The 18,652-nt window shown below is 42.1% G+C and overlaps 1 protein-coding gene across 1 annotated transcript; it reads right to left on the reverse strand.

Annotated features, from left to right (window-relative positions):
* Nucleotides 1-369: 369 nt before the first annotated feature.
* LOC133352657 (breast cancer metastasis-suppressor 1-like protein) lies at nucleotides 370-16,481 on the reverse strand. The gene is made up of 11 exons (XM_061568429.1): nucleotides 16,349-16,481; nucleotides 12,590-12,845; nucleotides 10,949-11,039; nucleotides 10,115-10,242; nucleotides 8,823-8,902; nucleotides 8,613-8,709; nucleotides 8,400-8,489; nucleotides 7,826-7,896; nucleotides 7,662-7,701; nucleotides 6,511-6,637; nucleotides 370-5,392 (listed from the first exon to the last, which is right to left on the reverse strand). The coding sequence occupies exons 2-11, from the start codon at nucleotides 12,726-12,728 to the stop codon at nucleotides 5,275-5,277; spliced, it is 981 nt and encodes a 326-aa protein (XP_061424413.1). The 5' UTR covers nucleotides 12,729-12,845; nucleotides 16,349-16,481; the 3' UTR covers nucleotides 370-5,274.
* Between the last annotated feature and the right edge of the window lie 2,171 nt (nucleotides 16,482-18,652).

The raw sequence follows: 18,652 nt of genomic DNA on the forward strand, positions 1-18,652 counted from the left end.
TCCCAACGTCTTGTCTCTTCTCACAATTCAAGTTCCTAAAATCAACCCACCCGCGCCTGCAACATGGCTTCATCCCAGAGGTCGCAATCAGGTACCCGATACCCGTACCCTACCTGTACCCGGCCGGGTACGGGTAGGGTACGGGTACGGCTGGGTACGGGTACCCGTTTGCGACCCTGGTGCGGCCGGGTATGGGTAAGGAATCAAAACCTGTTTGCGACCTCTGTTCCGAGGTGGTCGGCCTCATGTAGCCAAGAGCCGTACGAAATTACGTCAAAGACCACGTACATTTCCAAACAATGAGATGCTTTTCTTACGCTCAAGCTTACTGCTTAAACTCGTTTAAAAAACAAATGCCAAATTGTGATATACGTTTCAAAGTTTTATTATTCTCATAGTAAAGATTCAAATATGCTTCCATGTCAGTATCTAAAAAGACAAATACACCAAATCAACTACTCAGCCGTATGTACACGTAACTAGAAGCCCTTGCTGTACCCAAAACCATTGGCAACGCCACAAACCAAATACAATTTACAACAAATGAACGAATCAAAACACTGAACGAAAAAAAAAACAAGTGTCAGTGATACATCATGAAGCTGAAACTACAGCGACAATATCATAAAGAGGGGGGTGCTTTTCTTTCCAGGAGCAACATCAATAATCGGAGGGATGGCCCAAAAAATGCAATGCCTATTCTCAGAAACATATTACCGTGAACTGATGTGAACATATATTCATTCACATAAAGTTCACGAACAGTTAGTTAATTTTCAAGTCTCCATCCTTTACTCTTGAGCCGTTATGGAACCAGGACAAGCATTGTATCACAGCTGAAGGATTCATCAACGTTGCACAAGCGGACTCAACCATCTGCGGATAACATCCAGTAGAGCGGTATCATTTTCAAAATGATGTCCACACAGAGGAGCGAGTTACACACACATCTGAGGGTGCCAGGTCTTGGCTGGTGAGGTGGATTGGGGGCAACAGTCCAAATGAACTCTGTAATGGCCACCGAGGGTTTCTCAGGGTCATGTTTGGTCTTGCACCATGGTGTAATAAGATGATTTAATCTGCCAGGTGACAAATGTGGTTCAACAAAATATCACCAAGAAAACACAAGTTAAGATCTTCTTGGTTCTTTCGGTAAAGTCACGTAGAAGGGAAATAATAAAATAATAAAAATAAAACATAATAAAATAATTCTCACGACGTTTCGGCCACAACGCAAGCAGCCGTCCTCAGGTGAAGACCAGGTCTGTCGGGGAGACAGCGTCTGATTCAGGTCTGGTCTGCACCTGAGGACGGCTGCTTGCGTTGTGGCCGAAACGTCGTGAGAATTATTTTATGTTTATTTTTATTATTTTATTATTTTATTATTTCCCTTCTACGTGACTTTACCGAAAGAACCAATAAGATGAATCCCTGCAGTCACGAAAGCTTTAAATCGACAAGTTAAGATATTCGTAAATCCTTCAACAGTGATGTTCCGCTGGCTCCGGCTCTACATTGGTACAAGAGTGAATAGAAAAGTAAAAAAAAGCCAAATGTTCATGACACTCATACAATTAAATAACAAACATTTTGTATTACCTTTGCAAAAAATAACGGCATTCTTTTTGGGTATACCTCGCACAATGTCGAATGTCACAAAGGGGATAATCGTCTTGTAAAGTTGTTGCGTTTATGTAATTTCTTTATGTAAATACTCTTTGGTTCTTTCGGTAAAGTCACGTAGGTATAAAATAAAATAAATCACGATGTTTCGGGTGCAACACAAGCGTCCATCATCAGGTGGGAAAGCATGGTCTGCTGCTGAGGCAGACTGTTTAAAAAAAAAAAACCTTTTTAACAAAAAAAACTTTTTTAACAAATTTTTTTTTTTTACAAAAAACTTTTTTAAACAGACTGCCTAAGCAGCAGACCATGCTTTCCCACCTGATGATGGATGCTTGTGTTGCGCCCGAAACGTCGTGATTTATTTTATTTTCTACCTACGTGACTTTACCAAAAGAACCAAAGAGTATGGATTCCTGCAGTCACGAAAGCTTCAAATCAAGATTCTTTATGTAAATCGATTATACATGTTTGGCACAGAGCGGTACTGTTAGCATGTAGAACATACACTGCAAAGGTTTATTCAAATAATTTAAATCAACAGGTTCCAGGACTCACAATGTTTTGTATGAGAGGTTATTAAATGAAAATAACTAGTTACATCCCTTCATGTCTATTCATTCTATACTCGGAAAGTAAATGGTAATATGCCTATTGAGCTGCATTGCCGATGAATCTGCCCTTCAGACCACTGTTGTGGCAGCCTTATATAATAATAATAAAAATGGTAATGTGTGAATATTAGGAGGCGATTCAAAACGTCCCTCCACCAACCCTTACTGTGTCCTCCCGCAGAGCGCAGGTTCCAGCAGAGCGCAGGTTCCATTGCTCTGCGGGAATTCACGAGGCTCAGCAAACCAAATCAAGGCACGTGACCAAAAGACGCGGAAATGAGTGGAGAACGCAGGCCACAGAAAACTGGAATTGAACCGTTAAAAACAGGTTTTCTCATTCTTATTTAATGTATCGACGTGGGCACATATCACATTCTTACTTGCAAAAAGCTACCAAATGATCTGGTTAGGCAGGGACAGTCCTTGTTTCAGAAAGGCTGTCCCGGTGTTCCAACGATTGTAACATTCAGAGATTTTGTCCCGGTTTCAAGTATTCTGGTTCCCAGCTTGACTCATGATACATAGGGCAGGACTGCCTGGGTATAGGGCAGGGATGGCAGAGGAGTTTGGGGGGGGGGGGCACGAGCGAGGAATCTCACTCAGAGTGCCGCTAGTGGCTGAATGAGTGTGGCTATTGATATTTGGGCAGGTCTGAAGGAGGGAGGAAGCTGACTCACCCCGTGTTCTGGTTGAGCCTCCCAGAAACCTGGTAAGCTTTACCTTTCCACAATCATTATCAGTGACATTTCTTCTTTAATCATCTGTTCCCTCTCTCCCACTGCCCTTGAGTGGGGTGCACAGTCAATAATCACTGTGCTGAAACGTTCTCTTAAAATGTTAAACTATGACACAGGGCAGACATGAACCATTCGAGGCTTTATAACTTACGCCTAGCTAGCTGTTGTACTTAAGAGTGAAGTTAGGAAATAGATGACATTAAAATGGACTTAAGTCTGACACACAATAGCTAGAGATGATATCCAACCCAGGAATCGGGTCGAGATGAGAATTTTGGAGATGGGATGGATGCAGCCATGACCCCTTCTTGGTAAAAGAATAATAATTGCAGGACAATACAATTGAATTTTGATTTGTATAGCATCTTATTGCCACCAAATTTCAAGATTCCGAACGGACCAAATGCGAGCTTTCACTCTGAAGTAAAAAATAAAATCCACCTCAATTGCAATGCGAGTGTTGCATGTAATGCCGATCATGAAGTATTTTTGCTACCTGCCTAATAACATGCCAGTATCAAACTCTATTTCCAAGGACTGCGAAAGAAAAGCAATTTACATTGCAAAAAAAAAAAATAATAATTATTCACACCAAACATTCTTCAAAGACATAATCATTATGTACATCGTCTAATATACAACACAAGAGTGCAAGCAATAAAGTTTCCATGCTCTTCTCTCCAACAGTGCAGCCACGCACTTACGCTAAACGCAACGCCAACTTGACAGGGAGAAAACCCCACCATCTCGGCTGAAACTGCCACTTGTATTTTTCCACACAGTAGCACGCTGTACGTTGTTGAATTAAACGAACGTGCAGTATTTGGATGAATGCTGAGCCAGGTTCACACCTTGACGAGGCAACCAAAACTCACACCAAGGTAGATATAACGACTATTGGTGTGTACGAATTTTAATGATGTCTCAAGCAAATAAATGATCTTATTTAACAGGTTTTGGCCGTGATGCTGCAGACAGCCACATTTTCATCACAGATTGGATAAAAAGTCGGGCTCAAAACATGGTTGCTTTTTGCTTTGTGTAAATGTCTGCCAAAATGGTTTCTGTTTTTATATAATTTATGCGATAACATTTACTGTCGCAGCCCAAGAACGTCCAAACGTTTCGCCTCATCAAGCATGTCTGTGTTACCCAGAAGGCAACGTGTCGTTGAAGGGCATGCAACTGTTCAATTGTCGCAGTTTCAGGGTGGCGATTCGATTGTATCGTATTGAACACGTCCATTGTGTTGTTTCTCTGGGATTCTTTTTTTTTGTTCTCAGCGATTTGATGAATTGTCACGATTCGTGGTCGTCATTCGATAAAAAAAAATAAAGTTCCTGATTTGTCTCGTTTGTAATGTTTCCTTTTTTCCATCTTGTTTTAAACAGTTCTGTCTGCTCCATTTGCCTAAATTCAATATTGGAATATAATTGTAATATCATTTATGTTACTCTAAAATCATCCAATTCTCACACGCACAATGAAACACGTGTACTTCTGAGTGCAAGAATCGATTTTCACTGATGAATCTACACCGCCACATTCCTCGTCTATGCAAATAGCACCATCGAGGCGATGCACTGCATTCCACTATTAGCTTGGTCAATAATTTCACTTTGACTGGACGATGTCACGTCAGACAAGGGTAGGAGTACATCATCCTCGCGCTTAAAGCTACAATCCATTGCAATGCATTGTAGTTGCTTGTATATTCCCAACGGTTTGTCAAAAAAAATGACAAAACGGTTTAGGAATGAGTTTAGGATGGGTTTTGTTGTTAAAAAAATACTGTACACAACTACAAAAACACAGAACTGGAAAAAGGCTATAAAGATATTTACGTTTAAAAAAAATGCGTGTAAAAACCATTACAATGCTTGCTGTATACTTTCAAACAAAAATGTATTCGGTAAAGCTAGCCTACACCTATGTTCATTTAAAATTAAGATTATAACTTTTATGAATAAGTTATTAACAAAAAAGACCCACATGTAGCTTCCTATGTCCCTAAAAACGGCATAACAGCAAATCTTGCAAGGAAATCTGTTTTTGTTTATCGGGTTGCTGTTGTCTTGTTAGCTGTTAAAAAGTGTCCGTTTATAATGACTTTGCACATCACAGCTGCATTGGGAAATTCCATAGCCCACACAAATAAAATAAAAAACTGGGCTTACACAAACCCTTTTTAAAAAAGATAATGATACACCGCTGATTATATATTTTAAAAATTCACGTCCTTTTTCTGTTTTGCTCCAGCGTGGTGCAGAGGAGTTGGAATCCGCTTGTAAGGCAGGCGGCTACGCGTGCCTGATTGTATACTTTCCCTTCTGCAGCTGAGAGATGTACAGCTTTGACTTGCTGTTGTCCGACCGCTTGATCCACACCTCCAGCGTGTTGATGGCTGTTATCGTAGCGCTACAACGGCAAAGGCACGATCCAAACACAATTCATTAGTTATAGTAACGTGCAAATTATAAAAACCTCACGCGATTTTATCATCATTATTATTGATACTACACTTGTTTACCCAGTAAGGCCTCACCGAGTGTCGACACTTCTCAGCAAGGTCCTTCCAAGTTTTCATAACAGGGGGCGGCGATGTTGCTACTGTTACTGGAGTAATTTGCAGGTAATATTTCAGCATTGGGATGTTTTGGCTAATACCGGCTGGATAGTAGCGTTTTTTGTTCGCAATTGTAGGAAACTTGGCAAACCCACGGAAAACCCATGCAAACAGGCAGAAAACATATAAAATGCACGCAGAAAGGTGCCCGAGTAGGAAACAGAACACCAGGACCTTCTTGCTGTGAGGAATAAATGTTACCATTGCACCACCGTGCTACGCATAACACGAGCGATGATCAAAAAAACATGATTATCACGAGAGGTGATGGAAAAAAAGTTAACTGTGGGCACCAGAGGGCAGTAAAGCAACATCCATTGTATTGGATTACTGCCTCACATTAATGCTCCCCAACTTCAACAAACCCGCACCAACTAACGTGGTAAAGTGTGGCAGATTAACCCCCATGACAAGTAAGCCGTTGGTAAAGGAAACCATGTACACTTTCGCTCACTGTTGTGAAGGAAACATTTTCTGTACTCGTATACATGTACATATTGACAAAGGAATACCGTATAAATTTTCACTCCTTAATTCCTCCACCCTTATTGAGGAGGAATCAGTCTATCAGGTGGACTGAAGTTATTCTACCCTTGCTCAATTCAAGAAGTCTGAACTTTCCCTTATCTATTACACCTTCAATAGGGATGATTGTTCATAGAAACTTGGTATTTTTGGCCATTGGGCCTGTGGTCTACAACCGTCATAATACAAATAACAATAATTACAACATATAACAACGCAATGACTGATCCACAAATACAAAGGGGACATCACAGCGATACAATCCGCTACTCCTGACGCGGATATCTGGCTTGACCAACTGAATGTGACATTGTAGTTGTTGCTTTGCATGTACATCATCCGTATGACAAGAATACAATAATAATAAGAGATCAGCGTGACGTACAACATTGGCGAATCGTCCTTGGTGTCGATGATGATGCTGTGTCCCCGGCCATACCAGTCACCCTCGTAGAAGAGCCTCCCCTCCTCGAAGCGAGCCGAGTACTGGTGCTTATCCTGCTTGAACACCACTGCAAGAAATGCATGGGAAATCACACGTGGCTATGTGTAGCCCGGCCAACGCCTTCAATATTACCAAATCATCGTGGTCATTAGCAATGTGGCAGAACAAGCTATGAGGACATTGGATGTGACTCCCCTCCACACCCACTCCTACCTCTCCCCTCTCATCTCACTCTACTCCCTCCACACACTCTCCTACCTCTCCCCTCTCATCTCACCCTACTCCCCTCCACACCCACTCCTACCTCTCACGTCTCATCTCACTCTACTCCCCTCCACACGCTCTCCTAGCTCTCCCCTCTCATTTCACTTTACTCTCTCCACACACTCTCCTAAATGAAGAGAAATTATCAAAGCAGCCAACCACATACACTAATGGCAAAAACTGGAATTCTGACTTTGGAGAGCATCATCATCGCATACAGAATTCTAAATGCTCAGGGACGTTGTCTGTGGTGCTGGTAAAAGATCCAGTAATTAAAATAATTTTATGATTAGCAGAATTGCTCTATCTACTGCTGAATATATACCTTCCCCTGCCATCTCCACTTTGTGCTGTCTCACAATGCAACAATCCATCTAGCTCCTGTACACAGCCGAATGCCATCGCTCCACCTTTGCGGTGCATGTCCTCTTCGGCGTGCTCTCCTTTAGCTGCTATTCCATTGTTAGTCTCGATCGTCGGCCATCATCACTTCGAACGACGCGTCCTGTCCAAGCCCACTTACTTTGTCTAACTCCAACGTTGTCTGTAACGTGTGTATGTTCTCTGATCCATGGGTTACTTCTCTCAGTGAAATTACAATTAAACACCTATCCAAGATTATTCGTGCATCATTCAGTATTTGTTCCATTGTCCGAGTTAATGTCCACGTTTCTGATCCATGTCATAGCAAGTAGAATACAACGACCAACAACATTTACTTTAGGCACATTGGTCATCGTTGTACTAAAATATCACTAAGTCATAGTGAAAACAACGACTATAAGCATGTGCACGTCTTCAAAGCATTCATTTATAACTTTCCTTACCATCAGGTTTCCTCCTTGTCTGGCTCACTGCAGCTTTACCCTGCAAGTGAAAATATTAAAATAAACATGGCTTAATATGGCAGTTAATCAGGTAGTATTAAATTGTACAGGGCATACAGATGGTGTGACAAAACATGATTTTGTGTAATGAGAAAACACCGTACCGTTATCTTTTTGATAGTCGTCCAGTCTTCTAGAATCTCACTGTCCCAAAGCATATAGACGATATATGGACGTGCAAAATGTTAACGAAATTAAGATGGATATTGTAAGGACACCTTAAATCCAAAGCACAATGTAGCTGTTTGAAAAAAACATGGAAAATATTTCTGTTGCTCAACACATTGAAAAGTTTCCACTGAGTTTATCAAGTCACAAAACCATAGGGAGATTACTTGAATATATAGGTACAGAATGCTAACAATACAATTAGTGATATAATGTATAACAATACAGGAGTACAGCAATGGTGCATTGGCTAGTACACAGCACTATTAACCCAGATAACTGAGTTTGATTCCCAACTACGGCTGAACGGGTCCTGGGCACCCCCGGTTAACCAACCTGTACCACCAAACAGCGTGGAGAGGTATAGCCAAACAACTCCCGTTACTGAAACAACATGGGGAGGCCTTCATTCAATCGTGGATTGATATAGGCTGTGATCATCAAATAACAACAAAATACCAAACATACCTCCTGGATATAAATTAGCATAAGATAGCTTTAAAAGGATATCAGTAACAGTAACTGGTTTTTTTCTTTTCTCTGGATTAAACGGATCAAATTTCTTCTTCTTTTTCGTTCTGAGTTCGTCACCCCAGAGTTCTGGGGGGGGGGGGAACAGAGGTAAATACACGTGGCACATCAAACACAGAAGAACATTGTACATTGTGAAGCGCAATCAGCCTTCGCGCAGATGTAACATTCCAGTCCGGTATGAGGACTTACCAGAGGTGATGTCAACATTCTGGCGGTCCTCTTCCAAGCGCCTGATCTTCTCCTCCAGCTCATTTTGGACCGTGTCGTACAACAGAAGTTTTTCACTCTAGCAAAAGAATCATAACCACAATAAATGTCCATTGAATCCCACCATAAGTGACACTGTCAGTGAAAAATAAGCAAGTGTAAACACACAATATATTCACAATTTCAACTCACCTCCAGGTGTTGACGTGCACCTTGTAGCTCACATTCATACTTGTGTTTGACGACCGTCAAACAAAATTCCTTGTACACCCCTTGAGAAATACAAAAAATAAGTGTATTAATTTGCACAATAATAAACCACATTTTTGAGAATCTCAACCACCTCATATTTGCTAATGGCATAGTTATTATAATAACTGTCACAGAAATATGGCATTTCCAGCGATTGACTCAGGGCCCACCAACTAGCAGAGATGAACACTGGGCAAAGATGGTGGTTAAGTAGCTAACAATGATGATGGAGTTAACATTAAGCTTATGCAGATACAGCACCAAGATTTTTCCATGGTTACGAATACAGATGAAATGTCTTGATATGCCAAAATGCAAACCATCACTTTGCAATCTCGCCACACTAATTTAAAACTGTATTTTACCAATAAATAACAAAATATATGAAATTAGCAGTTGTACAAAGACAAAGATCCCCTGTATAGCCTTAACAGACTGTGGGGGCAAGTGCTGTTAGCGAGCACCTATAAAGGCCGGCATGGCACAAGAGGGGTGGGTGGCGATGTTTACATATCGCACCGGGTACTCATTTGAGGCTGAGTCGACCTAGGGGATGCCCAGGACCGGTTCAGATAATAGTCACTGGGTGTTGGCCGTGAGCAGGATTCGAACCCGGGTCGCCAGGTTCATAGCGCAGCACGCTAACCGGTACACTACCACTCCCCACCATTGTACAACACACGCTATCATATGCAAATCATATTACGCATTTTTTTTTATTATATAAAGTTTGGGCATTAAGGAAATTAATGCAATTACACTCGAGTGTACAGAGGTAAGTGGTCAAGCGAGACTCCTCTTTTAAAAATAAAAAGCTGAGGCTACTGTTCCCAAGAGATGTGAGGTAAGCAAGCTCATCTTGGGAACTACTGTCCTTATTCCTAAAACCGAAATATAAAACACATCCCTTTACCATTACTCCATAATCCTGACCCCACACCCCAACTCCTAGCAATGAGCATAAACCCTAACCCTTCACGAAGACCAAAGAAGCAGCATCCCTTCATCTTACATAAATGTAAAGCTAAATAAGGGAATGGTGGAGAGGACCACTAACATGTAAGCGCAACTTAAAGAAAATCTTTGATTGGCCAACAATCTGCTCAATGATTGGATGAAAAAAACTGTGGGAACAGCGGTGCCAGACTAGGTGTCTATCTCCACATCTATAGGATCGGCATTAATTTCCTTGACAAGACTCATCCACAAGCGCCTGCCTCTCAATGACACACCTGCCACCTCAGTCCGGATCTGCATGTTCTGCTGCAGAGAAGCAAGTGGCTCCAGGTATTCAGACGCCTTCCCAGTCTTCACTTCCTCAAGTTTGGCATCAACTTGGCTTATCCGCTCACGGTAGAGCCTGGCAGTTGCAAAAAAAGCAGTATTGTCAACCTCCAGCATACCCAGAAACTAAGTTATCACCTCGTGCAGCAAGTGATGTTATATAAATAACATGTGCAAATGCACAGACAATGGCACAACAAGATAAACATTTCTGAGCGGGAAAATTGCTTCTTTCCACTGTAATACAAAGTCACTAATTTTCAGAAATATAATTGATTGCATATAAATAACAATAGTATCATAATAAATGTATATTGCATTTTTACTTTTATAAAATATCTCAAACATCGGTGCATCTGTATACACAGCCCTTTTGTCAGACTACTGTTCGATCAGGGCCTCTCCATTTGACAGATCGATCATGTCGTTTGTTCTACCCTACTTCACCACGCTGCTCAGTGCACATTCGCGAAAGCTGCGAGCACAATCGCAGGAGGGCGATGGATTATCCTGCACTGCCGTCCGCTGTCCACATTGTAGCACAGCCAAGCTATGACAATCTGCTGTGCATGGCGGTCACCCATCCGAGCACTATCCAGGTACAAAGCTGCTTAACATCCGACATCTGACGAGATGGGGAGCATTCAGGGTGATTTGGTTATAGGCATTATGAATAAATAATAACGGCGATCCCACTCAGGCTGACAAGGACACAGGCAACATCACGGAATATTATACGTATGTATGTATGTGTTGAACTAATTTCTCACAACCGCACTCACTGTTCCTTCAAGTCCGAAAACTGCCGCTCCAAATCAGACATCTCACTGAGGCATTCGGTCCTCCGCCTTTCGTAGTCCTCCTCGTTCATGTCTGCCACGTGAAGCACAAATAACAAAGCAGGTGAGATGTACGCAGCCAAAATTCGTCTATTCATACGAACCCTGGGAAGCCCCTTCACGAACAGGTAACTTGTTTTTTTGTGAATAGCTGACGCATTCTCTTACAGGAATATAGACACACAGTGGTTGAGACTGACAGAAGCTTAACAAAACACGAATGTGTGTACTTTGATTTTATGTTACTTTAAATATTTAAAAAAACTTACATTTTGATTTAAAGCTTTCGGGACTGCAGGGATTCATATTCTTGTTTTTTTCGGTAAAGTCACGTGACTTTGCCGAAAAAAAACAAGAATATAAAAAAACTTAGTCTAGACCATGATGCTAAACTATATCTGGCGATGGTATCCCCTAATCGCCGCTGCTGATGATGATGATGATGAAGGAAGGCAAGGGCCAGAGAGTTCAACTCTCTCCATTGCATCCAATAACAAGGAGTGGGATACAATCTCAGGAGGGGTTCTTGAGCCATGGACCTGCCCTTGGGCAGAGTCCTGAATAATAAGAAATCAAAAATAGCATATTATTCAAGAGGGAAGAGTTAAAAACAAACCATGCTTGCTATATTATGCAAATAACATAGTGGGGAATAATTGTGAAGCTGGATTTGGAAACGGATAACGCGACGATAGACGTTTGTTTGTATTCCATCTCAAAATACTCAGTGCCGTGTGCCTTCATAATACACCATGAAGATCTGAGATGATTATAAAATTCATCAAGTTAATGATGGTGACGATGACTAGGATACACCCGGGACAGACTCATTGTTTTACGAAAGCAAATAATGTTCCATTTGCATCGACGAAGAGGATTTCACTGAACCTCAAGACTTAGTTCGTGTTCAACAGGATCCCATGCTACATTGTGATGTTTAATATAATTGCCGTAGTAAGAGTTTGTTTGGCTCAACGCGTGCGGAAACGCTTACAACTCCGCACAGATTCAACAAATCCACTGCATTAATCCTTGCCACCGGGCAACAACAACAACAACGACGAAAACAATCGTCGTCGAAAGTGAAGCTAAAGATATATTTAAGCGTTCTGCAGCAACATAACAGCACTTGCTTGTGCGAATGCATTTACGGATGATCGACAGATGATTGGAATTCCATCAGGAGCAAGGATCACTCGTGATTCTTGCTCCTCGATGTGCAGTTTATAAACACAATCTACAGACATGTTAGCGCATGAGTCGCCAACAAAACGCCATACGTTCAACACCAACATTCGGCAACTCGTTAAACTTGTAAAACGTTTAAATGTTATATTCCGTAGCGTTTGCAACGCGGGCTGACAAAATAAACACTTGCAACTTTAGAACCACATCCAGCCGTCAGATCCCGTCTCTACAAAGCAAACACCCAACAAACCTCACACACACACACAACCCGCAAAACAAACACTTTCAACAAACACGTGAACGTATTTCAATCGTGAAATATAACAACATTAAACACGGAATAAAGGTGACCGAGTAGGCCGCCACGATGCCTAGCGCCTTTCCTAGCCACCTTACCCGAGCTGTCCTCCTCCTCCTCCTCGGAGCCCGTGGAGCTGCCGCTCTCCTCGTCCGAACTATCCTCATTCTCGGGCGACTCTTGATCCATTTCTTCTTCGTGGGCTTCGTCTTTCTTCTCCTTGGACTGTCCGGGCATGCCCGCTTGGCTTCTTCTTCCCCTCGTTGTTGTGGTTGTTGTTGTGTTGTTGTTGTTGACGCGGAGAGAACGAAAACCGCGGTGCTGCCGAAGTCGGACCCCGAACAGCGCCGCGCTCTGGTGGCGAGAGGTCACTGCGGTTGTGGATGGACCGGTTCCCGTCATGGGCACGTGGAATGAACGAAAGTAAACTTTAAAAAAAAAACTTTTTTTTTACTTTTTTTTTATTTGACCTGGAATAGGCCATCATTTTTACAAACGCCAAGCGAGGTAGTTAACATTTCTAGATTTGAAGCTTTCGTGACTGCAAGGATTCATACTCTTAGGTTTTTTCGGTAAATTCATGTAGGTAAAAATAAACAAATAATAAAAACAAAAATAATAGAAATAATTACAAAATAATATTATAAATCAGGACGTTTCGGAGGCAACACAAGTCTCCGTCATCAGGTGGGACCGAGGTAGTTAACATCTCCTGTATATCTTCTTGGTTCTTTCGGTAAAGTAGAAGGGAAATAATAAAATAATAAAAAATAAAACATTATAAAATTATCACAACGTTTCGGCCACAACGCGAGCAGCCGTCCTCGGGTGAAGAATTTGATTTTATTATGTTTTATTTTTATTATTTTATTATTTCCCTTCTACGTGACTTTACCGAAAGAACCAAGAAGATGAATCCCTGCAGTCACGAAAGCTTTAAATCGAAATCTCCTGTATACCTGGCGAGGTAGTTAACATCTTCTGTATACCTGGCGAGGTAGTTAACATTTCCTGTATACCTAGCGAGGTAGTTAACATCTCCGGTATACCAGGCGAGGTAGTTAACATCTCTTGTATACCAGGCGAGGTAGTTAACATCTCCTGTATACCTGGCGAGGTAGTTAACATTTCCTATATACCAGGCGAGGTAGTTAACATCTCCTGTATACCAGGCGAGGTAGTTAACATCTCCTGTATACCTGGCGAGGTAGTTAACATTTCCTGTATACCAGGCGAGGTAGTTAACATCTGTATACCTGGCGAGGTAGTTAACATCTCCTGTAGACCAGGCGAGGTAGTTAACATCTCCTGTATACCAGGCGAAGTAGTTAACATCTCCTGTAGACCAGGCGAGGTAGTTAACATCTCCTGTAGACCAGGCGAGGTAGTTAACATCTCCTGTAGACCAGGCGAGGTAGTTAACATCTCCTGTAGACCAGGCGAGATAGTTAACATCTCCTGTATACCAGGCGAGGTAGTTAACATCTCCTGTAGACCAGGCGAGGTAGTTAACATCTCCTGTAGACCAGGCGCGGTAGTTAACATCTCCTGTAGACCAGGCGAGGTAGTTAACATCTCCTGTAGACCAGGCGAGGTAGTTAACATCTCCTGTAGACCAGGCGAGGTATTTAACATCTCCTGTATACCAGGCGAGGTAGTTAACATCTCCTGTAGACCAGGCGCGGTAGTTAACATCTCATGTAGACCAGGCGAGGTAGTTAACATCTCCTGTAGACCAGGCGAGGTAGTTAACATCTCCTGTAGACCAGGCGAGGTAGTTAACATCTCCTGTATACCAGGCAGAGGTAGTTAACATCTCCTGTATACCAGGCGAGGTAGTTAACATCTCCTGTAGACCAGGCGAGGTAGCTAACATCATAAGAAAGGTTCATTATCTAAGGTTTTTAAATGGTAAGCCCTTCATAGAGAGTATACTGCATTGTTGATGGACTGTCACTTTCACAGAAATGTGGAAGTATCATCACGAGCTCATCACTTTAGAGAAAGAACACCCCGTTAATATTCTTGTGTTATGGACGGTACTGGTCACCGTCATATGAATGTGGAATAATCATGATTATCTCCAGACTCTCAATGGAGGTGGGATGTGACCTGTATCGTCGTCTTTTGGCAAACTTACGAGATTCTCTCCTGATAACATACCCGTGGGGTGCTCTTTCCAAATTTTAGTTGCCGATGTTCTCTAACCCATCTTTCTGTCAATCGATGCAATTCCGTTGTTCAATTTTTTTTCCCATCCAGCAGCGGCTTGATAAATGAGCAGTCATTTATTATTGTTAAGATGTTTTGCAAGTTGGACGCTGCAGTCCTGTAACGGTTATATCACACGGGGACTTGTAATCCAAAGGTTCGATTCGATCTCCCGGTGTGGCATTAGAAACAAAGTTGCAAGTTTTTTTTTTAATCCCTCCCCCGGGGCCTCTGTCCAAACCCAGCAGTGATAATGGGTTCACCACAATGGTGGGGTAAACTCTGAGTATCCCCCACCTCTTGCAAGACCTATTGCCAGCGTGGAAGGGGTAAGCTAAATGTCCTCCAGAGGGTCGCTCCAGAGATGGAGGCGGGGCGGTCGGGCGTGGTGCTGGCCATCCACCACTTCGTGTCCCACAGTGCCGGCCTTCATAGCTGCTACTCGCTAACAGCACTTGGCCCAACAGTGTCGCATGGCTGCGTGTTTTCATATTTGTATAATTATCTAAGGTTAATTAACCCGCACACAATGATCCGTAAAAAAAACAAGGTAACTTAAAACCAACTAGTGTTCTATCACGGCAAATACGGAGACATAATATCTCCTCCATATACTGCATCTGTCCCTACACATACAAATACAAGAGTATCCTTACACACAACCCGTCACACCAACCAGAGAGTCTGGGGAAAGTGCATGCGGTAATTTCAGCAACATTGGTTCAATCCAAGCAAACTCTGGACCGGTTTCGACAAACTCATACCCGTCAACCCCTTATCAATGCCCTGCCTTATTACAGATCAATTCAGAGCTTATTGGTCACCCCCTGCCGCTTACACATCTCAACGTTCATCCTACAAAGTCCCATCACAAGGGAGAAACACAAACAAATAGACACAACATTTTTTTTGTACCCGTATTGAAACGGCTGTATGCCGTATGGACCTCAAAACTCAATTTCCCTGTACAAGAACACGGGCTAATCCGGATGGGTTGACACGTATGCGCACCAGTGTCTTATCAGCAGAGTCGGGCTTGCTTGTGAACGGCCAGATGTGTCAGGCAAGGACCGCACCTCCGATGGGCACGGTTGACCACGTACGGTGCGAAAGAAGTTCAATGTACGTACGTACCCGTATTCTTTACGATACGTGGGTCCCAATGCAATAGGTGTATGAGTTAGACGCGTGGCGTGACTGAATTGCATGCAATGATTCGCACCCACGCGCGTATTGCCTTACAATCACCATTGTCACCAGCACATTGCCTCTGGTAAGGTGATATAAGCCGTCTTTATGAAATTACATTTGTGTGTAATTAAAGAAACGAGTACTCTACTTACTTTTCATTTCCTGTATATAATAACATATTTGTATACAGTACAGTATACAACATGTTAACCCCCCCCCCATATATGTTTGTGATTATTGTGTATCAAGTTCAAGTTCATTTATTTGGTATAGCCCTGTGAGCCATTCGGCTCTTGAATCGGGTGCAACCGCAACAAACAAAAAACAAAAACATGAACAAGAAAACATCTTAAAGTGACTATGTGACTATGTGCAAACAGAAAATCCAAGAAAAGACAGCAAAATATTGCAGAAAAAGCACCAACGCTGTGTGCAAATAAAAGTATACAATTTACCTGCAGCTGACTTCCCTTTGAAGTAATTACAAAGCAGTGACCAGCCGTGGTAAAGTATGGTCAAACCAAATCCCCACGACCCACGCGGCGTGGCAAAAAGGGCCTTAGTCCAGCAGTGGATTGGAGAGCTGCAAGGTTAGTATTAGTTGTTGTGACTAAGCACAATAAGGGTCATCTGTATAATAAGCGAATTAATTTGGGATGTGCGTTGACAGTGGGGCAAAAGCACGAGATTAATTATTGCTGTGCGATGAAAAACAGGTCATTGCCCGAAACGTCGCCAATGACATATTTAATTTCAAGGTCACACTTATTGATGAAGGTTTGTTTGAAAAAAAATATACAAGAGGCTAATTTTAAATCTTGTATGTATCTTTGTGCGTATTACTCCTCCGAGAGACCTCTCCACTAATATCAATAAACGATTTGAAAGCTTTACGCTGTGTAGTTTATGAAAACGAGGTTTAAATTTCGTTAAAATTCTACCTTTGAACCAACCGTTAATTTCGGTTTATCCGCCCAGGCGTATGTGTATACGCGCTACCGTTTACAAGCTGACGGTGCGTGAGAAATCATACAACGGATAGGCTCGTGCTTATAGGGCGGAATGCATCGAGAGCCGTTTCATCCCAACGGCCTTCCCGAAGAGGATTGCAGAAGTTGGTGAGGGTGTTAGGTGAGTTGATGACAGCTGAGCATCAGTTGTGTGGTGAATCATAATATAGGTTTTTGGGTCAGATCGCGTTATTTATAAATGTGTTGTAACCCTCCACCACCCGGCACGGCCAAACAGTAAAAAATGTTTTGATGTAAAGCTTTCGTGACTGCAGGGATTCATATTCTTGGTTCTTTCGGTAAAGTGACGTAGAAGGGAAATAATAAAATGATACAAATATAAAACAATACAAATTCTCACGACGTTTCGACTGCAACACAAGTAAAAAATGTGTCACGTTGTCCTTTGAAAAACGTGACATATTTTTTACTTACTGTTTGGCCGTGTCGGGTGGTGGAGGGTTACGACACATTTATAAATAACGCGATCTGACCCAAAAACCTATATTATGAATAATATTGGTCGCGAAAGCCTCCGTGTTTAACTGTGTGGCGAATGTCTAACGACGGTCTGCTGAGTGACATGCAAATGTAAATGTTACCTCGCCCCGTTCATATGACGGGCTGCCCGCTAGTCTCAAATTGATCGATAAAAAATGTAGTGTATCGGTGGCGTTACTTTTGAAGTGTCTGTACTCTAGAGACTATTCCAAGGTTGTTGTTATTGCATACATACATATATACCGTATATTCAACATCCGCTAACTTCCACAGTTAAAATCGATTTAAAATATATACTTAATTTTTTTTATCGCCTTTGTACTATCCAGTTGGTTCCCGCCTTGTTCATTCTATATACCTAAGGTTATGTTCGTAGGATATTTATTTTAATCTTAAATAATTGATTCTTTGACACGTGACTCGATGCGTGTATTGTGAGCGTAATTGTCAATTTTATTCAAGTCGATTCATTGTTGCATGTCTGGTCAGAGTGTATTCCTTTACTGGGTTGGCCTTGATGTGGAAGCAAACACGCATTGAGTGGTGACACTCTGCACAAGCCTATAACACCTGGTATTACTGCCAGGAAATATCACATCCAAGTAAGAACCAGACTCGACCCTTGCTACGCGTTAGCTTGCGAAATCCGACGATATATGCACATTCAGGGTGATTTGGTCGGAGGCAAAGGAAGAATTGACCAAACATTTCAATGCAGGGCCCTGTTGATAAAATGAGTCTTAAAACTCGGTGAGACTTACCGGGATAAATCAACAGTCATGATCGATCCACTGCCGATGCAACAATCCACCTCGCACCAATACACGAGGGGTCATCGCTCCATCTCCCCGATGGGCGTCCTCTCGGATGCGTTGCGATTCCTTGTCTGCCACTTGACCACCGGTCATTATCGCTCCTGGCGACATGCCCTGCCGAAGTCCACTGATCTGTATTGACATTTTGAATAATAACAATCATTAACATGTGAATATTCTCTAATCCACGTGTTCCTCGTTCTCTACTGCAAAGTAATTGTATAGTAATCCGGAAGCACTCCATAGTTCTTTGTAAACTTCCAGTATTTTTGTTCTATAATCGTTTTTTTAAATAACCGTGTCACAGCATGCAGTGCGCACTGTTTAAAACCTCTATGTATGTATGTTGAACTTCTTTCGCACCGTACGTAGCCAACCGTATTAATCGGAGATGCGGACATTGAGGACATAATTCTTATTATTGATCATCACC

Source organism: Lethenteron reissneri, chromosome 41 (assembly GCF_015708825.2).
Source record: "Lethenteron reissneri isolate LAM-NWPU_2019-01 chromosome 41, ASM1570882v1, whole genome shotgun sequence".
NCBI lineage: Eukaryota > Metazoa > Chordata > Hyperoartia > Petromyzontiformes > Petromyzontidae > Lethenteron > Lethenteron reissneri.